The sequence below is a fragment of the Salmo salar genome, chromosome ssa19, assembly GCF_905237065.1.
Source record: "Salmo salar chromosome ssa19, Ssal_v3.1, whole genome shotgun sequence".
Taxonomy (NCBI): Eukaryota; Metazoa; Chordata; class Actinopteri; order Salmoniformes; family Salmonidae; genus Salmo; species Salmo salar.
The window spans coordinates 54,379,603-54,403,838 of NC_059460.1; the positions used below are offsets into that span (position 1 = coordinate 54,379,603).

At 43.4% G+C, this 24,236-nt stretch overlaps 1 protein-coding gene across 5 annotated transcripts; it reads right to left on the bottom strand.

Moving 5' to 3' along the window:
* Positions 1-695: 695 nt before the first annotated feature.
* pdk2a (pyruvate dehydrogenase kinase 2a) lies at positions 696-13,789 on the bottom strand. 5 transcript variants are annotated; one of them, XM_045702482.1, is made up of 11 exons: positions 10,083-11,098; positions 9,345-9,486; positions 5,603-5,674; positions 5,331-5,515; positions 5,144-5,233; positions 4,859-4,936; positions 4,403-4,479; positions 4,208-4,306; positions 2,499-2,586; positions 2,105-2,218; positions 696-1,799 (listed from the first exon to the last, which is right to left on the bottom strand). In XM_045702482.1, exons 1-10 carry the CDS (start codon positions 10,330-10,332, stop codon positions 2,124-2,126), a joined length of 1,176 nt encoding a protein of 391 aa, XP_045558438.1. In that variant the 5' UTR covers positions 10,333-11,098; the 3' UTR covers positions 696-1,799; positions 2,105-2,123. The 5 variants fall into 5 exon arrangements, with proteins under 5 accessions (XP_045558438.1, XP_045558440.1, XP_045558439.1 ...); XM_045702483.1 differs by lacking the exon at positions 10,083-11,098 and adding an exon at positions 11,109-13,550 and having other exon boundaries at positions 698-1,799; positions 2,476-2,586; XM_045702480.1 differs by having other exon boundaries at positions 698-1,799; positions 2,476-2,586; positions 10,083-11,097.
* Positions 13,790-24,236: the final 10,447 nt, after the last annotated feature.

Consider the following 24,236-nt stretch of genomic DNA (forward strand, 5'->3'; position numbering starts at 1 on the left):
AGTTAAATCAAGAATTGGCTTCCTATTTCGCAACAAAGCATCCTTTACTCATGCTGCCAAACATACCCTCGTAAAACTGACCATCCTACCGATCCTTGACTTCGGCGATGTCATTTACAAAATAGCCTCCAATACCCTACTCAACAAACTGGATGCAGTCTATCACAGTGCCATCCGTTTTGTCACCAAAGCCCCATATACTACCCACCACTGCTACCTGTACGCTCTCGTTGGCTGGCCTTCGCTTCATAATCGTCGCCAAACCCACTGGCTCCAGGTCATCTACAAGACCCTGCTAGGTAAAGTCCCCCCTTATCTCCGCTCACTGGTCACCATAGCAGCACCCACCTGTAGCACGCGCTCCAGCAGGTATATCTCTCTGGTCACCCCCAAAGCCAATTCCTCCTTGTGCCGTCTCTCTTTCCAGTTCTCTGCTGCCAATGACTGGAACGAACTACAAAAATCTCTGAAACTGGAAACACTTATCTCCCTCACTAGCTTTAAGCACCAGCTGTCAGAGCAGCTCACAGATCACTGCACCTGTAATTAGCCCATCTATAATTTAGCCCAAACAACTACCTCTTCCCCTACTGTATGCATTTAGCTCCTTTGCACCCCATTATCTCTATTTCTACTTTGCACTTCCTTTTACTACAAATCTACCATTCCAGTGTTTTACCTGCTATATTGTATTTACTTTGCCACCGTGGACTTTTGCCTTTACCTCCCTTATCTCACGTCATTTGCTCACATTGTACATAGACTTATTTTTCTACTGTATTATTGACTGTATATTTGTTTTACTCCATGTGTAACTCTGTTGTGTATGTTGAACTGCTTTGCTTTATCTTGGCCAGGTCGCAATTGTAAATGAGAACTTGTTCTCAACTTGCCTACCTGGTTAAATAAAGGTGAAATAAATAAAAAATGATAGAAAGGCTTGGCTGTTCTACACAACGTTTTTACCTGAACGTTCCATAAGGTACTGAACGCTACCCTGCTGTTACATACATATTCTCACCTCGGTCACGCTACACCATCTCAATAACATACTGGGCACAGTATCTGGGTCTTCAGACCCACCCTGCCACATCTCTCCCCCCCAAAATGAAGTATGACATTGGGACCTCACTACCCTGCACACCCTCCCATGTGTATTTCATCAACATCGAGCGATAGTAAAAGGCATAAGCTGACACACACCCAGAAATGTTTTTATAAAAGTGCTGACTAACGGATAGTAAACTAGAAAAAGAAAGCCACACATTCTTATGCTCCCAAACATTTCATGGGTAAAGCAACAGTGTTTGTATACCCATTAAATGTTTGGGAGAATAATTTGTGTGTGACTATTTTGTTTATCACCACCATCTGGCACTCCCATAAGAACCCTCATGGAGGTGAACAAAAATTAGACTTTTTTTTTTAAGTGCCATTACGCAATGTTTTCCCCCCATACTTCCATAAATCCCCAATCTAAGCTAAAAGAAAACCACGAAGGGCATCATTGCGAGGACAAGAAAACATGCCAAAACCAGGATGGAAAACAACATCCAGTCATGTGTGGGGGGGTTAGGTGGCTGTCTGCCTTGGCTGCGGGGGGGGGGTTGGCATACAGAGCCTCAATCTTAACCAGGGTGGCGTCGACATTATCCTCATTTGGCTACCCTGTAAATGGTCAGGTCCAGGGGTTCTCTGCTGGGCACACACCAGTCGTCTGCCTCCTGGCTAACCTTGTAATTCCGCAGAGCTGTCTTGTTGTACACTGGGAGCCTCTCCACAGAGTCTGTGGACAAGGCCTGTGGAGGGAAGGAGATCGAGTTGTATTTTGTGTTCAAAGCATCCCCCCCAAAAGAAAGAAAGGGCACTTCTCTTTTCCCCACTAGCACAGCCTTTGCTGATAAATACTTTGAGGGAAAAATGTAATTGATACAATTGTGATGTGTTGTCTCACCTAGCTATCTTAACATGAATGCACTAATTTTAAGTCACTCTGGATAAGAGTGTCTGCTAAATGAAAAAAAATACAAAATTCAAATGAATCCATAGCCAGACGAGTTACATGACAATTACACGAGTCCCATTGTCTCAGTATGTAGCTTACCTTCATGTGGATGACAGCGTCAGTGCCATAACCCTCCATAGAGTAGAGCTGCAGGTTTCCCTGGAAGTACTGAGCGTAGAGTCGGGAGATGGGCAGGCCGTAGCCAAAGCCAGCCTGGAGAGGAGACGACACGACAGGGCTCTAAACCATGGCTGCTTCAATAGTCTGATAAACATGAGTGTTTTGGAAAGTTCGGATAGAAATATGTATTGTATAGAGCAGACAGACATGCCTCTCTGACATGTAGAGTAAGGAATAATGTCAGCTCTACTTCACAGCATTTCTACCTGCAATGTTCGGAACGTTGCACCCTCCTGAATACGAACCTGGTCCGTGAAAGAATAGACCTGACAAAAAGCAGAGGCACTCACCAATGGTGTCTGCGAGTGCTCACCCTTCTCTGGCGTGGGGGCCGTAGAGTACATGTAGCTGAAAAGATTCTCAATCTTCCTGAAAGGGACTCCACCACCCCTGTCACTCACCTACGCATCGCCAGAGAGAGGGAGAGAAGTAGGGCAAGAGAGAGAGAGAAAAAAAAGCAAGTCAGGCATTAGAGGAATGGCCAGTCATAAAAAAGGTGGAGAAGCTGCCAGAAAGGTGGGTGTCCCTTGTGCCATTGGCTTGAATTCAACAGCCTGCCGTACGATATGCAGAATAGATGCCTTGGTTCGGCCTATCGTCAAGGTAACTGGACAACAAGGCCACTCAGTTCCCTCTGCTGTGTGTTATGTCACTGCCAGGGTTGTATTCATTACGGAAACCGTTTAAGCACCAAATAGAGCAAATTGAGTTTCTATTGGACAAATTCAGGTAGGTCTTTCCCCATTTAAGAAACGTTTTGCCACAGAAGCGGAGTAATGAAGACTCCAGGTGCACCGGTCAGCTCACCAACAGAACAAGCAGTACTGAGATCAAGTTACTACAGGGCAAGGTTAATGGGCTCTTAGTATGGAAGTCAACGTAAACTCAATCCTGTTAATCTAATCTGGGATTAGCAGCTTGGTTTAACATTAAACAGAATTAATAAGGGTCAAAATCTTACATAACAGCTTTAAATAAGGATTGGGGGGAATGGAGACAAATAAAATGAAAAGGAAGATTTTGTCAATTCATTATGCCACAGATTATCATTAGCACTTGTGAGTGTGACAACGGTATTAATTGGGAATAGTGGCAACTTTTTTCCCCAGGCTTTGAACGTCGCGGCTTAAACAATGACACGGCTAATATGGATTTCTCCCACTTTCACATTTAAAAAAAAATAAATAAAAAAAAAACATTTTGTGACGTGCTCAGTTTTTTGGCGGAATGAAGCTTTCATTAGACCAATGAAATCGCCGAACGGGTAAAGGTCAAACATCTTTTTTATTTACTGTTTAGATTAAATCGAGCGCTCTCAAACTTCCCATCATTCTGATTACGGTAGTCATTTTGTCACCCTGATTCCTGGGTGTACAACAAAGTATTTGCAGCCACTTGACATCAGTGTAAATCGTGCATTTAAGGTGGCGCTCCGTGTTCAGTGGGAGGCTTGGATGACAAGTGGGGAGAAATCCTTCACTAAAACGGGCCGCATGCGAAGAGCAACTTATGGTCAAGTCTGCCAGTGGGTCCTGACAGCGTGGAGCATTGTCAAAAAAATCCACTATCATCAACGTGTTTCGAAAGGCTGGACTGCTGCATGTTGAAGAGGGCTCAGCGGGGGATTTGCCTCCGGATGAAAGTGACGAGAGCGACAATGAAAACGATCCAATATCGGATGAAGCAATTCTGAGGCTATTCAACTCCGACACCAAAGGAGAGGACTTCAGTGCACAGGAGGAGGAAAATAGTGACCAATGACTTTCTTGGTAGGCTACTGTTTACTGCTAATTTTTTATTTTTTGTTACAAGCCGTGTTTCGTTAAAGCCTATTTATTTTTGTTACAAGCCGTGTTTCGTTAAAGCCTGTGTAAAGTTAATTTGTTTCAATGTACTGGTAGGCACCTGCGGCTTATAGACATGTGCGGCTTATTTATGTTCAAAATATATATTTTTTTTAAATTCAGTGGGTGCAGCTTATATTCAGGTGCGCTTAATAGTCCGGAAATTACGGTACTGTACCTTAATTGACAGGTCCTCTCCTCCAATGGCCACCATGACTTGAATGGGTGGTAGCCTGTGGCTGGATTCATGGTTCTCAATTGTGGCCCTCATAGCATTCTGGAAAACCGACCAATAGACAACGTAAGATTCACATTCACAAGTGACTAACATCTTCGGTCTAAGAACACATTTTTAATGCAGGTTCTACCATACCTTGAAAAGCTCAAACAACATGTGGTAGAGATGGGAGGGCACATAGACAATGCTTATAGGTTGTTTCCGGTTGTTGACTGGGTAAAGCAAAAGAGAATAAAATGAATAAACATCTGCAGTTTATTTAAAATTCAAAAACCATTAGGATGTAAAGCGTCATTGGCAGATTCTGTTGACATCCATTTTGATTATTCTGGGAAGAGAGGGGAGTTTAGTCACAGTGTCAATATTGTTCGAGGCAGCCAGCCATCGCCACTTATCCATTACTTTTGCCTCGCTGGAATAATTACTTGGCCCTCAGGTCCAGACGGCAGAGATTGTTGGTACACACAGCGGTGGCGCTCAGACAATTTCATTCAAGACTCCCAAATAAGCATAAAAATGGTCATCTGCATGCATGCGTCATAGGTGATATCAGTGGAATAGATCATTAGTTATTCTTGGTTTGTTACTTACCATTCATTTCTTGCAGCATCAGGTCTGGCGAGCTCAGATAGTACTGATCACACACCAACTTGGCGCTCTGGTAAGCATCTGGAAAAATACAACACCATGAAATGACACAATACGGGTGTTTGGGTACAAGAGAAATCCTGACATTTGTTTTATATTTCACTACATCAAGAAAATACAATTTGTCACCTCTATTCTCTCCATGCACCCATAGGATATTACAAGTCTATATAATCTATGACAGCTCAAAACCACATTAAAGATCCATGAATTATTATTATTTTCTACCTCTGACCACCTCTGTGACATCACAGTGAGGGTCGATGCTCCCTATTGTGTTGGGGTGAAGTGGATTCGTTGCTCCATCAAAGACAAGAGCTACAGAGAGACCAATGAGTGGAAAAGTCCGTTTCAAAATGGCCGACAATTGTCTATAAAAGAATGGGTAACTTAGTGGACTGACATCTGTACTCACTGTGCTGGTTGATAAGCATGCGGATAGATATACGGCTCATGTAGAAACGGTCCAGGAAGTACTGAATGTTCTGGTTGGTGACTGGGTCCTGGCCGAACACCGACTTGTACTCAATGACGCCCTGTGCCATGGTGGGCACTACGTCATTGTGCCTGTTCCTGATATTCACCAGGGTGTCCACAAACCTAGCGGATAAAAGGCGACTGTAAGACAAACAGCATGAGATAGCCAGGTAGGCCCTCTCAATCTATCAAAGATGATTGAGGACTTACTCATCCAGGACACTGTGGTTGTCAGGAGTCTTGTCCAAGAACTCCAGGATTTCCATCAAGCTCTGGACATACCTGAAAACACATTTGTCAGTTTGCATCATTCCTGAGTAGTGTGGTGTATATGTTTAGCTGCAGCAATACAACTTATAACTAGGGTTGAAAAGCTACCGGTAATTTACCAAAGTTCCCGGAATCTTCAGTAATTAACAGAAAACCAATGGCGATCTATTTTCATTTTAGTCATTTATACTTGAAGAACTTTTTAAAATGTATTCATATATAGTATTCATTCATCAGTGTCCATCTCGTCCATGAGTTTCTAGTAGACAGACCATACGGTTCAAGAGAAAATAGCATCTAATCAACAATGACATTTTCAATTAACTCGGCAGCTCTTCCAACTATTGACTTTTTTGCACAACTGCCACCAGTTTGACGTCAAAACATTAACAAATGCATATTGACAGTCAAATAAATTAAAGGATATTTCATGCTGAAACCCTCATTAAAAACACCAAATTGATAGCTTATATTTAGGATAATGTTTTACAGCTTTGTCATTCTATTTGTCTTGTAATAGATTACATAAAATCCTTGAAAAATGTTAATTCTATAGCTAGAGGACTCCTGATATTGCTAGAAGTGATAAGTATACTTTGTCTTTATCTGTTGTGATATAGTACTGTGTTTTTGCTAGCTGGGGACATCTACTTTAAGTGCTGCCTGTCTTCCCAGTGGTCTAGTTGGTGTGTGAACTGCATCATTTGTAGATAGTTTTTGACACATCAACCAGGATCAAAGTAATCAGTGGCTGTATTGGAGGGGGAGTGGTTTCACCTCTACTAGGCAATCAGCAATTAGTACAGGGAAGCGTGCTCTCCACCTCTGCTAAGCAATCCCCTGGTTTCTCAGGTTTGTCTCAAAACTAAGTCCGTTGCCGAAACAAAAACGGTTTTGCTGAGTTGTTCGAGGAATGAGTATCTTGAGTATCTTACCTAGTTATTTACAGATTCAAATGTTGCTCTTTTGTAGCTTTGGCAACTATGTGTGTTTTCTATACCCGTTTGCACCTCTCCCTGTAGGCTTTATTGACACTCCCCACTCCTTGGCTGCAACCCTTGTAATTTAGTGTACCCTGCACGCACAACCCATGTGGAATTCAGGGTCTCTGGCAGTGTTAGGAACTGCCGATCTGCGGTCAAGAACGCTGAGTTCAGCTCAGCCTATGCTGACCTTCAGTCCCTTGACTTTTTGGCCCAGACGGAGACATGGATCACCCCAGAGAACACTGCTACTCCAGCTGCTCTTTATTCATCTGACTGTTCTCTCTGAGAGCATCTGGTCGTCGCAGTGGTGGCACAGGTCCACTCATTTCTCTTAAGTGGAGATTCTCTTCTCTCTCTCTCACCTGTCCATCTCTTTAATTCCATGCTGTTACTCACTTGTCCACTCAAGCTTAGCGTTATCATCTATCGCCCACCATGTGTCCTTAGAGTATGACTCCTTGATAAGCTCATTTCCTGATATGGCTCACCGCTTTTCGTAATTGGCAACTTCAACCTCCCGACATCTGCTTTCGATTCGTCCCCCCAACTCTTTCCCCTCCTTGCCTCTTGACCTTTCCCAATCCCCCACGACTCATAAGGCAGGCAATACGCTTGACATCATTTTTAGAGGCTGCTCGCCTACTAATCTCACTGTACCCCCCCAGGTCTCTGATCACTACTTTGCCACTCAGCCCCTACCCAGATAGTCATGCGTTGTAGCAATGTTCCCTCTCTCTCCCACAACTCTTTCCTCTATCCTATCATCTCTCCCTTCTGCTAAATCAGTCTCCCTCCTGTATACTGATTCTTCAACCCTACTCTCCTCCCTTTCGGCATCCTATAACTCACACTGTCCCCTTTCCTCCCACCCTGATCGGCCCTCCCCTCTTGCGCGTTGGCTGAGTGACTCATTGCGAGCTTACAGAACATGGCTGCGGGCAGCTGAGCCAAAATGGAGGAAAACTAAACTTCCAGAGGCCCTATTATCCTTTCACTCTGTCCTAGCCAGCTTCTCTTCCTCTGTATCCGCTGTGAAAGCCAAGCAGCTGCCTCTAACCCTAGGAAACTCTTTTCCACCTTCTCCTCCCTCCTTAGTCCTCCAACCCTTCCCCCTCCGGACGACTGTCTACCACTTTGAAAAAAAGGTTGACATCCACAACTCATTCACTCAGCCTATTGAGTCCACTGGTCTCACTCACACAGAACTACCTCTTTCTCCCCTCTCTGTCCAGATGACATCCTGTTACTAGTGAGGTCTGGCCGCCTGACAACCTGCCCGCTCGAGCCCATCCCCTCAACTCTCGTCATCTCTCTCAGAACGATCTTCTTGACCCTAACCAGTCAGGCTTCAAGACGGGTCACTCAAACGAGACTGCTCTGTGTCATGGAGGCTCTCCGCACTGCCAAAGCTGACTTTGTCCTCATCCTCCTAGATCTATCCGCTGCCTTCGACACCGTGAACCATCAGATCCTCCTCTCCACCCTCTCAGGGCTGGGCGTCTCAGGCTCTGCACACTCTTGGCTTGCATCCTACCTGGCAGGCCGCTCCTACCAGGTGATGTGGAGAGGATCTGTGTCTGCACAATGAACTCACTACTGGTGTCCTCCAGGGCTTGGTTCTAGAACCTCTTCTTTCTATACACCAAGTCACTCGGCTCCATCATATCCTCACATGGTCTCTCCTATCATTGCTATGCCTTCTGACACCCATGTGGCGACACGCATCTCTGCATGCCTGGCAGATCTCAATTTGGATGTCGGCCCACCACCTCAAGCTCAACCTTGACAAGATGGAACTGCTCTTCCTCCCGGGGAAGGCCTGCCCGCTCAAAGACATCTCCATCACAGTTGACAACTCGAGTCACCACCCCAGAGTGCAAAGAACCTTGACTGCAACTCACTGTTGGCTGGGCTCCCTGCTTGTGCCATCAAACCCCTGCAACTTATCCAGAACGCTGCAGCCCACCTGGTTTTCAACCTTCCCAAGTTCTCTTATGTCACCATGCTCCTCCACTGACTTCCAGTAAAAACTCATAGTGGATGCGAGACCATGGTGCTTACCTATGGAGCAGCAAGAGGAACTGCCCCTCCCTACCTTCAGTCTATGCTCAAACCCTACACCCCAACCCGAGCACTCCGTTCTGCCACCTCAGGTCTCTTGGCCCTCCCACCCCTCAGCGCCAGCTCAGCCCAAGCTCTTCTCTGGCCTGGCACCCCAATGGTGGAACCAGCTTCCCACTGAAGCTAGGACAGCAGAGACCCTGCCCATCTTCCCAAAAACATCTGAACCCCCCCACCTTATGATCAATGCCTGTAAGTCGCTCTGGATAAGACCCTCTGCTAAATGACAAAATGTAATAAAATTCTGGTAGTTTACTGGTAAACTTAAAGTTTCCACCCTCTTGTCATATGAATTTTCAAACAATATTTGCAAATGTTTGATCTGAATACAAAGGCCGACGAATGGGCCAACATGGTTTTAGATATAGGCCTTCAAACAGCAGTGCTTTCCCTACATTAATGGCTTTCCCGATGCAAAGCCCACTGCAGAAACTGTCAGCAAGTGAAAACAGCTTATATGAACTACATTTTCAAAGGTGAATGAAACAATATAAAACTTGATCTAAAAATAAAAAATAAATAAACTTCAGTATCACCCTTAAACTTAACTACACTTACAGAATATTCACTCTTACCAGCTCTGCACCATCTGCACGGATGGGGTTGTAAGCAATCGGTCAGGTAGCAAATTGATCTCCTTCATGATGTTAGACAGTCGCACAGGTAGCTCTTGTCTCAAAAAGACAAATGATGTCGTCTCGCATGCATTGGTGGAACCTGGAAAAAAGTGGATAAAGTAGAGGCAGGCAGGCCTAGATTCTTTGCTCTGGGAGACCTGTACATAATGGGCTCCTGTCGCTGAAGGCTACATCCTGTATTCCTGAAACAAACCTATTTACCAGCCCTCTGTTTCGATAAACTTTTCCTGTCACTGAAGGCTTGCCTATAATCCAGAATGCCTTACCAGACGCTAAAATGTGTTAACTAATGGTGTAAATCAGCTTTTACATTTCCCGAAGCTCACTCCCTAGTCACCATAGTGTAGCTCTCACCACGAGATTACTGCGTGATCCTAGATGGCAGCGCACCGAATATGGAGTGAAGTTGGTGAACTCTGGAACAGTTGTACTAGCTTTAATGGCGAGCCACTGGGGGAAAAACACCTTCAGACAGACAATTAGGTTGCAGCAGTCTTCTCCTACAGTCTTGCTTTGGTACTGCAGTTTAACTAACACCCGGCCCAGAAAGACAATTTCCATAGACTGCCACAGTGAAGTCAAACTTCCTAATAAGACACTTTAGTCATCACCTTTGTGCACAAAACAGCCATTGAATTATTCAAAACATTGTTGCTGAGCCTTTTTTTAACTCACATTTTATATTTATCCAATGTCTGGCATGTTTTTGGATGACTTTGTCACTGCTCCCTTTGCGCACATGTGAAGTTGGGCCGTGTAAACCGGATATAGAAGATCCATGAACTCCTTGAGGCCGGGCGCCTGCAGGCTGACTTCGGTTGTCAGTTGAACAGTGTTTCCTCCGACACATTGGTATGGCTGGTTTCTGGGTTAAGCGGGCGGGTGTTAAGTGCGGTTTGTTTCGGCGGATGTATGACTCGACCATCGCCTCTCCCGAGCCCGTTGGGGAGTTGCAGCGATGAGACAAGATCGGAATTGGATATCACAAAATTGCAGAGAAAAGGGGGTATAGCTGGCTGCATAGACTCCAGTTGGACACAGAATATCCATCATATTGACCAGATACTCAAGTGGCCGCTCCAACGATGAAAAGAAAATCTCAAAATGTAAGGAAGTTGGATGGAGGCAAGATCAGATGGGACCAGTCTAGCCAATGAGGGCAGATACGCATGGTCACAACATGGTCACAACTTGGTGTTTTCAAAGTTGCGGGATGTCACGTGTCCTACTTATCAGTACACTCAAAAACAACCTAAGCATTACAACACTTCTCGCTAAAATAAGCCACATGTAGCAAAGAAGCCATTCTTTCTTAACCAAATTCGACACTCACTGACATCAATACAAAAACTCCTCGCTTGGTGATTGTAAAAATAAAAATGACAAAACGCCACCCGCTGACAGATTTGGGGCCCAGTAATCCCTCCAGAGGCAGATGGCAAATATGACGTAAAGGAATAATAGCCACATCTGCTAGCCGGTTGGGCTAGGGACATACTAGCCTTCAATGACAGGAGCCCAGTGTGTAGGCTACAAGGTCTCCCAGAGCAAAGAGTGCAGCCTGGCTAAATAACTTCTATACATTTCTAGTAAGGGAAATTATACATAAGGTAGGCTACAATAGGAAATAATGTCAGTGTTTGTGCCAAATTATGAATCCATAAAGATAATTGTTGCAAGTGCTGCTGAGGTATAGCATACTTCTGATTAGTTTACTTCTGACCAATGTTCCCTCTAAGCTGTGTGCGGGCACGCTGTAGCCCTGAGACTACCGCACAGTCCCTCCAGGACTGATGCGCAGAAATATCAGCCCACGGAGAGAAGCGGTGGTCACCAACCAGTCGATCACGATTGCCTGGTCACTCTCCAAGGCATTCCTAGTCGATCGACAAACATTTGTGAGAAAAAAAAATGAAGACTTATGTTCCTATAATTTTTGTGTCTCAGGCCGTTAGGGTTAGCTGCACCCGATTCAGCTGCCCTGAGCTCCAGGTAGGCGAACGGTTGCCATTTTGAACCATTTCATGTCTGAAAAGGTACAAAGTCTGCTTTCCCGGATAGAAAATCAAGTGCACTATAGGCCTACCGCTGGCCAATCAGATGGCTCAGATTAGTGTCTGCAGTAACATAGCAGGATTAGAAGAAAGCTAAAGCAATGTTATTACTGTGAGATTTCAAAATGTTAAACCATGACTAGAGAGAGACTGTCAACAAACTGCTGTTTTGAGTGAGTTCATGTTTCAGTTCTTACTCAGCACTGTCAACAATTTGTATTAAACACTTCTATAAGCCATAAAATGCAGGCTGTTCTTATTTCCACTCAGGGAACAAACAAGCACCGCAGCAGTAATGAATGAGGAGGAAAGTATCGATAGGCTTGCATTGTTGTTATTATTAGCGGCTTGGGTCTTTTTTAATATCAAGTAATATTTCTCTGTTCATAGGAGTAACAACATGAATTTGTGCATGAGGCAGAAGTAATGCGGTGCGACTCGAGTTTCGCAATCAGCTGGAAGACGGTGTCCCTTTTTGGTCAGTGTCAGTGGAGGAAATGGAGAGCAGAGGGATGTTGAGAAGCGGACACTCAGTCTGCTGCACTCTCCCTCAGCTGAGACTGACCAGCTGATGCAGGCACATCAGCCCAGTAAAATAAAAAGCTAAATGTGTGCTCACTCAGCTGTGCCTCAAGTAGTACAACGGATCTATTACCGGTGTGATCATATAGACTACCTCAATGTTGAAATGTTTTATTAATGGCCCAATTAATGCATTGGCAGGGAAATTCAAGCAAAGTCGATGTGGTGATCATGTATTGGGCCTATAGCTTACTGCACAAACCTCACTGCTACAGTACTGTTTTTAATTGGTTAATGTTGTATAGCCTTACATTTAAGTCACAAACAAAATCTGAACGGTAGATCTCTGCTTGCATTTTGACTAAAAGTGATCGATTCAAAAGGTTGGTGACCGCTGTTCTACAGCTTTCCCTGTTAACACTTCGCTTTGCTGTGGCAATTGTGATCGAATCAACTCGATATTAGCCACCTTCAATGCAACATCCCGAAACAAAACGCGTCGGTGTAGGATTCTATTGCATTTACACATGACTCAGCCCGGTGCGGCATAACCAATCAGAGCTGCAGTAGGACTATATGCAAATAGACCATTGCCAAATATGGATCTGTGCCATTCACTTTGAACTGAACTGTGTTAACAACATGAGCAAATGGGCTTGTTCTGAGATCAAAGGAACAGCTGCAAACTGTGCAGTTTTTGTCTTAAAAGGGGCAGTGTTGTATTTTGAGACGGGCTTGAATAAACTATGTAGCCAATAGGCAGGATGGCATGTCTGATTCTCTAATAAATGGTATGGGAATAAATGCATTTTATTTAGTAAAGTGGTTACTTGCATCAAACAACATTTTCAGCCACCTCTGTCTGAAAGACAAGTGGATAAACAGGTTCATGTCAAGCCCTGCATGTTTTTTCTCCCAAGTCTCATGGAATGTAGGCCTACATTTAACACCACACATTGGCTGCTACGGTAGGCTGTGTGATAGAACAGCCATTTCCATGTTAATGTTATGGGATGCATTTTCTCCATCGTTTTTGATGGTAGACCCACATTATGATGAAGTAGCCTACTTGGCCACTTAAAACTAACTTAAAGCGGGTACAGACTCAGTGTTCACAGTAAACGCGCGCTGGGAGTTGCAGAGTTCTCACAACGTTCAAGTTTGCGCTCAGCATAAATGACATTTGCTCAGTGGCGAAAACAATTAGAGGGAACATTGCTTCTGACTAGCAGTTAAATGAGAGTTTGCTACAAATGCTGACGCAATACTCAGCACTATGAAGTAGCCTAGTCTAGGAAAGGCAGACCAAAATATCCAGGAATTTCGCCCAGTAGAGTAAACTGAAACAAATGCGTACATGCCAAGACAAGCATAGTCTTGTATCTGTCATTCAAAACAATCTCTCTGAATCTGACCATTCAAAGTGGTGCAAAGTCATAAATCACACTAGCCGCCTATGTCGCTCCACAACAAGAGCGCGAGAAAACTCCAATTGAATTGCATTGCCTCAGCTCAATGTTACATATTGCATTAAATAATTGTCAGTTGTCCAACACGGTAGCAACATTGAAGGGCTACTCACCAAAATCGAGAAATTGTTTCATAGAGAGTGGTGACGGCGAAAATTTTGCAAAATGTTCTACATGTTTAGGCACATTGGCCAATGTAGCATTTTTCATTATAAACCTCACGAATTTCATCGTTGGTGTTTTCAGTAAATCGCTTTGAGAAAAAAAACTAAATAGGGCTACTACAAGAGCTGCTTCTGCTCCAATGTTGATTACCTAAAAGACAGGCTCGGTGAAAACCTGCAGCCAATAGAACACCAAAGTGGTTGATTTACCATCCAATAAAAAGGCGGTGGGTCGGAGGAGGGGAGGGGCTTCTGACTAGACAGTTGACTCACCCACAACCTTTCACACCTTCTAACTTCTTACAAATAGGCTTCTTTTCCATTTTATTTTACAAATTGGCTTATTTTCCATTTTATTTTACAATATGGCTTATTTTGAAATAGAATGCTCTAGAAATATCAGGCTCTGGAAAATAGAACTGCTGGACAGTTTGAGGGTAGAATGTCCTCTCATCCAAAGTTGCAAGATGCTCTGAACAAGTAGGCTTCCAATAGAGTACCACAGTATGAGTCATAATACCCATAAAACCTAGCGGTCAAACAGTGAAATGGTTCCAATCTTTTTTCCACCATTCATTTTTCCCATAGGAGATTTTAGAAACACTTAAAATAAGGGCTGTGTTTCGTGTAGGCTTACCCTGGTCTGACGTTTTGATAACCGTGTAAATCTCTCTAGGACAAGGTGGCTTTTATCAATATTTGTGCCTACACGAAACACAGCCCTTATTTTAAGTGTTTCTAAAATCCCCTATGGGAAAAATTAAGGGTGGAAAAACGATTTCCCTGTTTGACAGCTAGGTTTCATGGGTATTATGGCATCGCCCCTGTGGGACTCTATCTCTATGATGTGTTGACCACAGAAACTGCAGCCATCATTTGATAATTGCACCCCAATGCACTACCACTATAAAACACGTAAACAGTAAAAACATGAACAGTTAAAGGCCCAGTGCAGAAAAACATTTCCACACTGAGGTGGGAATAATATTGTGAAAATTATGATAATGCCCTTTTAGTTAGTGATGGAGCCGTTTGAAAAGACCACCTCAAATTTTTGCCTGTTTTCGTGGGATGGAATTTTGTCCTGCCTGGTGACATCATAACAGCTCATTTTCAGTCCATCCCCCCTCCTACTCAGACCACTCCCAGACAGTGAAAGAGAGCGACCTGGCTCTCTGTGTTCGCTGGTCTGTGATCCGATAGCACCTCCCTGGGTAAGATGGGAATGAGGCAACCTCAGAGTTACACACAAGGATACTTTATTGACACACACAGGAATGAAATGGACATGGACAGCTAGTGGTTCTGTAACAGGTGAAAACAGAAGCAATGAATGTACACATACCTAATGAATACACCAGGGCAAGAATGCACAGATATCAGAATAAAGCAGTAATAAATGATGAAGGACTGTATGGAAATTTAAGCTGACATGCTGTTGAACAACTGTCCGTAATATACACAAATACAGAACTTTATACACGCACACCATCCCACATGTCCAGAGATATGAATTAGTCCAGTTGTTGTGCAGGACAGCGATTACCTCATACCCCTGCACATCGACTCAGTACTGGTACCAAGTGTATAAAGCCAAGTTATCATTACTCATTGTCTATTTATTCCTCTTTATTCTTTTTCTATATCTCTTTTTTTCTCTCTGCATTGTTGGGAAGGGTCCGTAAGTAAGCATTTCACTCTTAGTCTACACCTGTTGTTTAAGAAGCATATGACAAATAAAAATTACATTTGTTATGCGCTTGCTGCTCTCTCTGTGACTGCTTGAAGGAGACTGAAAAGTGACAGATGGGCAGATGTCTGGCCCACTAGCAACCGCCCTAACAACTGCCCTGTCAACCAATCAGTGACCAGGGCCCTAGGTGTAAAGGACAGTTTATGACATTATGACCCCTAGCCTAGCCTGCTAGGCTCCAGTGCAGGAAGGTTGCCTACTGCAAAGGTTAGAAAGTTAGTGTTTGCGTCTCTGAGAGGACGGTGAGATGGTATGCTAAGAGTCTCCGGCAGGGAATTCATAACAGATAGTCCTAGCAAAATTCTTGCTTGAGAAATTGCTCTTAGCTAACAAGCTGTTTTTGTTTGTTTTTGACCATTTTAATTGAAAACAGTATGGTACTTAATTGTTACCCAGAAATGATTTGATATTGAGATAAAAATTACTGCTTTGGACCTTAAATATTCAAGAGTATTGCTGCATTCAAGTTCTAGTCAGAACTAGGAACCTCCAAGTTAAAATGAACTTAAGTTATTTGCGTAGAGCTTCCTATTGGTTGATTCTGATATTTCCCAAGTAGTAAACTTGGGATCCGATTTAGGCATAACACATCAACCCTTGATCACAGTAGGTTGGTGGCACCTTAATTGTGGAGAATGGGCTTGTGGTAATGACTGGAGCAGAGTCAGCAGAATGGTATCAAATACATCAAACACATGGTTTCCAAGTGTTTGATGCCATTCCATTTGCTACGTTCCCAGACAGCATTATGAGACATTCTCCCCTCAGTAGCCTCCACTGCTCCAGATAGGCTCAAAAATGTTAATACAAGTACACATTTTTTGTTAAGCTTGCATTCAATTGCCCCTCCCTGTTGCACACAACACGTTTCCATCCCCCCTGTCACAAGAGAAGCTATGGCTAATATAGGATGATTTAGTCATTTTTCTGAATTTGACCTCTTGAGACGTGAAAACATGTTTGTTATGAAGTTGAACATGTTCTCTTTATGCCAGAATGTTAAAATTAGGTCAAATAAAGTACACTACCCGAAAGGCACTCTACTCGTGGAATGACCCATCAAATAACCTTGAACAATAATTGTTAGGTGTGTGTGTATGGATCACACATAGTACACTGATTAATATCTATAATTTCAAATTTGATGAAGCAAAAAAGAAAGCTTCACAGCAGTTGATAATAAAATTGGATTTGACTCGGTACAATGCCACGAGTGTTGTGTTATCAATTTTAATCTTATTTAATGGCATTGTATTTATTTACGTAAAGGTTTGTCAGCCGCTCAGTAGCCTACTGTATAGTGCTATCCATCAGCCACCCTATCCATCAGCCACCACAGGAAGTCTGTACTGTCTGCATGGTCTGCATCCATGGTCCTTTTTCTCTCTTGGGCATGGAAATTGTCCCTCCAAGCGTAAGCCCCTGGCAACTGACAACCCGCTGTTTTGAATAGAATGTCCCTACCCCATTAAAGTTCATGTAAAATGGTGAAGGTTAGGGTTAGGTAAAGGTTATGGTTAGGGACGTCCCAAGGATCCCATATAGCACTGGCCATTGTCAGGGGGGACATGCATTTTCACCACTAAATCCATCATTACATAAGGTGCACATTCATATGAAGTGCTTTCTTCCTTGATCAACTTTTAGATAAACTTGGCTATTCAAAACAACTCTCCAAAGATTACACTGTGCTGTTGCTGTATGATTGAAAGATTGGAAAATAAACAAGCTTGAGTGTTGTTCAATAACTATGAAAGGTGCAAGAGAGTCATGCAGAACAAAGTCTCGTCTCATCAAATTATTCTGCTACACCTATGCCTATCTAACTATTCTGAATTAGTTTTGGCAGCTGTTTGCTAACTAATGTTCAATGCCTAAATACAGCTCAATCTGGCAGTATTAGTCACCTTGCTTTCAGGTGCCAATAATGTAGAAATACCATGTAAAGCACTTCCCCTATGATTATACACCCCCATGTGGTGATCATAAGAACATCATTCAGCATTATTTTCTAATCTACCACCCTTGCTCTTATACCTGTGTGTAATTACTAGTACCTAACAACGAATCAATATATTCTTGGATAATAATTCACTAATTGCTTTGAATTTGCTTATTAATGGTATTGAGTGAATACCCTCCCATAAAATCCAGATGTGTTGGTCAATACTGAGACGTGGTTATTAAAGAATGTTTTGAACACTGATGTTAACCTTTCTGGTTATAACCTTTTTCGGCAAGACAGATCTTCCAAAGGTGGTGGAGTGGCAATCTTTACCAAGGATCACTTTCAGTGCTCGGTTGTCTCCACCAAGTCTGTCCCCAAATAATTTGATTCGCTGGTTTTAAGCATTCAACTTTCAAATAGCTAATTTGTTGACTGTTGCTGGGTGCTATCATCCTCCATCAGCACCGGCCTGTACCCTACCTGCCCTAAGCTCTCTCCTGGCCCCTTACACTAAGTCTGTATTTGTCCTGCTAGGTGACCTAAACTGGGACATGCTTAAACAACCTGACCAAGTCCTAAAGCAATGGGACTCCCTAAATATTTATCAGATTATTACAAATCCCACAAGGTATGACTCCAAACACCCAGAAAAGGCTACTCTCCTTGATGTTATCCTCACAAATAATCCTGATAGGTATCAGGATTATGTGTTCGTAATGGCTGCTCAGGGAAATGACCTGTCCTGATTTGTCATACACACTTGCTAAAAAACTTTAATGAGCAAGCCTTCCTTCATGACCTGACCTCTGTAAATTGGTATAGAATCAGTTTCATTCCCTCTGTTGAAGACGCTTGGACCTTCTTTTTTAATATTTTCAGTGGTATTGTTAACAAACACGCCTCCATAAATAAAATGAGAATTAAAAACAGGTTCAGCCCCAGGTTTGACCTTGATCTGGCAGAGTTACTCCACCTCAAGAATTCCATTTGGCGAAAGGCTTGGCACACGCATACTCAGGCTGACTGGCTCTCGTTCAGGCAAATTAGAAATAAGTGCACTCAGGCTATCCGGAAGGCCAAAGTTAGTTACTTTAAGGAGCAGTTCTCTCTCTGTGGGTCTAACCCCAAGAAGGTCTGGAAAACGGTTAAAGACCTGGAGAATGAACCCTCCTCCTCACAGCTGCCCATGTCCCTTAATGTTGATGTGGCTGTTACTGACAAGAAGCACATGGCTGAGCTCTTTAATCACCACTTCATTAAGTCAGGATTCCTATTTCACTCAGCCATGCCTCATTACCTGCCCAACATTTCCTCATCTCCCACCCCTTCTAATGCGACTAGCCCCGATGCTCCTCCCTATTACCCTGCCCCTCTACAAAGTTTCTCCCTGCAGGCAGTAACTGAGTCCGAGGTGCTAAAGGAGCTCCTGGAATTTGACCCCCCAAAAACCATCTGGGTCAGGTGGTTTAGATCCTTTCATCTTTAAGGTTGCAGCCCCTATCATCGCCAAGCCTATCTCTGACCTTTTTAACCTGTCTCTCCTCTCTGGGGAAGTTCCCATTGCTTGGAAAGCAGCCACAGTGCATCCTTTATTTAAAGAGGGAGATCAAGCTGATCCTAACTGTTATAGGCCAATTTCTATTTTGCTCTGTTTATCAAAAGTGTTGGAAAAACTTGTCAATAATCAACTTACTGGCTTTCTTGATGTCTATAGTGTTCTCTGGTATGCAATGTGGTTTCCGCTCAGGTTATGGGTGTGTTACTGCAACCTTAAAGGTCCTCAATGATGTCACCATTGCCCTTGGTTCTAAGCAATGTTGTGCTGCTATTTTTATTGACTTGGCCAAAGCTTTTGATACAGTAGACCATTCCATTCTTGTGGGCCGGCTAAGGAGTATTGGTGTCTCTGAGGGGTCTTTGGCCTGGTTTGCTAACTACCTCTCTCAAAGAGCGCAGTGTATCAAGTCAGAACATCTGCTGTCTCAGCCACTGCCTGTCACCAAGGGAGTACCCCAAGGTAGGCCCCACGCTCTTCTCAATTTACATCAACAACATAGCTCAGGCAGTAGGAAGCTCTCTCGTCCATTTATATGCAGATGATAGTCTTATAGTCAGCGGGTTCCTCCCCGGATTTTGTGTTAAATGCTCTACAACAAAGCTTTCTTAGTGTCCAACAAGCTTTCTGGACCCTTAACCTTGTTCTGAACACCTCCAAAACAAGAGTAATGTGGTTTGGTAGGAAGAATGCCCCTCTCCCCACAGGTGTGATTACTACCTCTGGCTAGACAGTACACTGTCCTTCTCTCAGCACATATCAAAGCTGCAGGCTAAAGTTAAATCTAGACTTGGTTTCCTCTATCGTAATCGCTCCTCTTTCACCCCAGCTGCCAAACTAACCCTGATTCAGATGACCATCCTACCGATGCTAGATTACGGAGACATAATTTATAGATCAGCAGGTAAGGGTGCTCTCGAGCGGCTAGATGTTCTTTACCATTCTGCCATCAGATTTGCCACCAATGCTCCTTATAGGACACATCACTGCACTCTATACTCCTCTGTAAACTGGTCATCTCTGTATACCTGTCGCAAGACCCACTGGCTGATACTTATTTATAAAACCCTCTTAGGCCTCACTCCCCCCCATCTGAGATACCTACTGCAGCCCTCATCCTCCACATACAACACCTGTTCTGCCAGTCACATTCTGTTAAAGGTTCCCAAAAGTACACACATCCCTTGGTTGCTCCTCTTTTCAGTTCGCTGCAACAAACACTCAAACGGGACAGTTTTATCTCAATCTCTTCATTCAAAGACTCAATCATGGACACTCTTACTGACAGTTGTGGCTGCTTTGTGTGATGTATTGTTGTCTCTACCTTCTTGCCCTTTGTGCTGTTGTCTGTGCCCAATAATGTTTGTACCGTGTTTTGTTCTGCTACCATGTTGTGCTGCTGCCATGATGTGTTGCTACCATGTTGTTGTCATGTGGTGTTGCTGCCATGCTATGTTGTTGTTTTAGGTCTCTCTTTATGTAGTGTTGAGGTGTCTCTCTTGTCATGATGTCTGTTTTGTGCTATATATTTTTTTTTTATCCCCCGTCCCCGCAGGAGGCCTTTTGGTAGGACATCATTGTAAATAAGAATTTGTTCTTAACTGACTTGCCTAGTTAAATAAAGGTTCAATAAATACATCAAATAAATCTCAAAGATGTGCAAAAAGTATCCAACTCTACAGTATCTTACTCTCAGAGAGACTATTCTAACTGAAATCTCAGTGATTCACACTTACAGCCTTTCCCATCCACTGCTCAGCCCTGGGGGTCAAATAACTTAACCAGTGGCTACTCTGGTAATTTTCCTCTCCCCTGCTAGTCCTAGCTGCAGTCCAGGCTGCAGTCCCCCATTGTAAATAAACAGGCTGTTATGTCAACCCTGATTGCCGGAGCATTCTGTCTGTGCCTTAGTGATTGCCAGATAGGAGAGTGGACAACAGCCCCAGTGGAATTTTCCTCTGCGGCAGGGCAGGGGGAGCTGATGGCCTACTTAGCACAACCAAACCATCGCTACTCCAAATGGACCAATGCACAGCTTGGCCACCTAATGAGATCAATCAGCTCCCATTGCATTGTTGATGGATGAGGCTGTTTGGAGAACCACTCCAACATTCACCTTTAGAGGGCATTTCATTGAATTACTGAAATGCCAACATCATGTTGTGCTATGCCCTTAACAGAGTGCACAGTTGAAGTGCTACTTGTGAACAATTCAGAAGTGTAATTGGGGAGGTGAACAACAGTGCAGAATCTGCTGTCTGTCAGTGGTCACTTGAGTGGGTGCGTCACTTGAGTGGGTTGAGTCACTGACGTGGTCTTCCTGTCTGGGTTGGCGCCCCCCCCTTGGGTTGTGCCATGGCGGAGATCGTTGTGGGCTATACTCGGCCTTGTCTTAGGACGGTAAGTTGGTGGTTGGAGACATCCCTCTAGTGGTGTGGGGGCTGTGCTTTGGCAAAGTGGGTGGGGTTATATCCTGCCTGTTTGGCCCTGTCCGGGGGTATCATCGGATGGGGCCACAGTGTCTTCTGATCCCTCCTGTCTCAGCCTCCAGTATTTATGCTGCAGTAGTTTATGTGTCGGGGGGCTAGGGTCAGTCTGTTACATCTGGAGTATTTCTCTTGTCTTATCCGGTGTCCTGTGTGTATTTAAATATGCTCTCTCTAATTCTCTCTTTCTCTCTTTCTGTCTTTCTCTCGGAGGACCTGAGCCCTAGGACCATGCCTCAGGACTACCTGTTATGATGACTCCTTGCTGTCCCCAGTCCACCTGGCCGTGCTGCTGCTCCAGTTTCAACTGTTCTGCCTGCGGCTATGGAACCCTGACCTGTTCACCGGACGTGCTTGTTGCACCCTCGACAACTACTATGATTATTATTATTTGACCATGCTGGTCATTTATGAACATTTTAACATTTTAACATCTTGACCATGTTCTGTTATAATATCCACCCTGCACAGCCAGAAGAGGACTGGCCACCCCTCATAGCCTGGTTCCTCTCTAGGTTTCTTCCTAGGTTTTTGGCCTTTCTAGGGAGTTTTTCCTAGGGAGTTTTTCCTAGCCACCGTGCTTCTTTCACATGCTTTGCTTGCTGTTTGGGGTTTTAGGCTGGGTTTCTGTACAGCACTTTGAGAATATTAGCTGATGTACGAAGGGCTATATAAAAATAAATTTGATTTGATTTGGTCATTGTCATCAGTCTTTTGCTTGTTGTTTTTTGGGGATGGAGGATGCAAAGGAAGAGGGTGATTCCTTTGAAATGCAAGTTTTCTTGTAGGAGCATGGCCCATGTGAACAGAAGGTCCATGATTTGACAATACAACCACCGTATGAACTACACAAGGAAAATAACAAGTATATGAGACAGACAGAAAGTGTGTGTGTGTGAGAGAGAGAGAGAGAGAGAGAGAGAGAGAGAGAGAGAGAGAGAGAGAGAGAGAGAGAGAGAGAGAGAGAGAGAGAGAGAGAGAGAGAGAGAGAGAGAGAGAGAGAGAGAGAAGAGAGAGAGAGAGAGAGAGAGAGAGGGAGAGAGAGAGAGAAACTACTGTTTCTGTAGTTACTTTGAGCACACCTGAGACCACAACCAAAATATCATAAATTTACAATAAGCCTGACTGGATAGTTTTCTTGTGCATCTGTTACTTTGCTCACTGCAATGTCTGCTATTGCCCAGACAGCACTGGTCTCTTGTGACTCAGATGACTAATGGCTGTTGGTTTTCATGATCAATTTATCCAAATAACCTTTTGCAGATGACAGCAGCAATGAGCTACCAGAGGAGAAATAAGATAACGGTATTTTGAAATGTGTGAATTGCAAGCTATTGGATTCTTGGAATAGACCAGGGTGGATAATACTGTACACAGCAAATTTGCAGGTGTTAAAATCTTGGTGTTCAGGTAAAGAGTGTTGTGTGTTATATCTGAGTGTTGATTCTAGTGAGGTTAACACTAGCGGGATTGAAAATGACACCACACGGTGTTGTTACTCGACTGTGTTGAGTTAATTTCTGCTACCTCTCTGAGTGAAAAAGATGAGGGAGGGGCATCATTATCATATTTCCCAGCATGCTTTGTTGCATAAAGATTTTAATAATAGTTTGTTTTAATATCTATGTTTCTGCATGCACATTGATTGAATTGTTCTTGTACTATACAAATAATAATAATTTACATTTTTCTAAACTAATCCAATCTGTAAGTGGTTTGACTTATTGCAGCCGTTACTGAGATGGTGGTTCCAATTTATATTGTTTAGGTAGTCTTTTACTAGCTAATAGTTTTCTATAGCATTAATTCTGAATGCAGGTTACAGGTGTTAAAATGTTCCAACTGTTGAATATTCTCTCTCTAGCAGGATTCCTGTAGGAATTACAAAACCCTTCACAAGCCAGCATATTGTTTACCTGGCTACCCAAACTCTTAGCTCTGGGTAAATGCTATGGATGTTAGTTTGTTCTCTGCAATGAGTCTGGATCTGAGTAACTCCCAAAGGATTTCTAGAACGCAAAAACATTCTAATCGTTCTGAATGGTCACAAAAACCGATGTGTTGGGCCAGAGCCAGAACAGGCGTTCAGAACAGGCATTCCCTGTGGCTCAGTTGGTAGAGCATGGTGTTTGCAATGCCAGGGTTGTAGGTTCGATTCCCATGGGGGGCCAGTACAATTTTTTTTTAAATGAAATGTATGCATTCACTACTGTAAGTCGCTCTGGATAAGAGCGTCTGCTAAATTACTTAAATGTAAACACAACTGGGTAAAGCACCGTTTGGAAAATGCGTCATTGGCTTTGATGGTTAGAAATGAACCAATCCTGATCACTTTGTTTTGTACAACACCCCTCATTTTGACATCACCATGAACGACTTCAATGATGTCAGTCTCAGACTGAAGTATGTAGTGAACAAAGCGGAATAATTATTTTTAAGCCGTCAGGCAAGCATATTGTTACTTGCAGATCTGATGTTGGCCATGAGACCACAATGTTGGGGAAAACTAGGTCATAACTAAAGGCCTTATGAAATGTATAATACATGGTCATAAATGGTTTGCTTTTAATTCCAAAACATTCACTTAGTGAATGAAGGTTGGTGAAGGTTTCAGGATTGGAAATTATTGACTGTAAAAACCATGTCTCTGTCACTAACAAACACAGGGATACGTGGGTGTCTCTAACTGTCATTTGCAAGGCATGGTGGGAAATACTCTTAGGGTGTAAATTTGTCAACACTTTGAAAAGTGTTCATTTAACACTATTTTGGTGGGTCACATATACACACTAAGAAACTGTTAAATTGAACACTGTGGGTATTACAATTATTATCTAAAATTTGCTATGTAGAATGATTGATGTTATGAGACTAGTCT

Bases quoted from the DNA above. Each gene is read 5' to 3' on its own strand.
- pdk2a (XM_045702480.1), bottom strand. From the start codon at position 10,332: ATGGTCGAGTCATACATCCGCCGAAACAAACCGCACTTAACACCCGCC. The intron at 4,307-4,402 runs GTATGGTAGAAC...TCGGTTTTCCAG, and splicing joins TGTTGTTTGAGCTTTTCAAG to AATGCTATGAGGGCCACAAT. The intron at 1,800-2,104 runs GTAAGCTACATA...TTCCCTCCACAG, and splicing joins ACGCTGTCATCCACATGAAG to GCCTTGTCCACAGACTCTGT.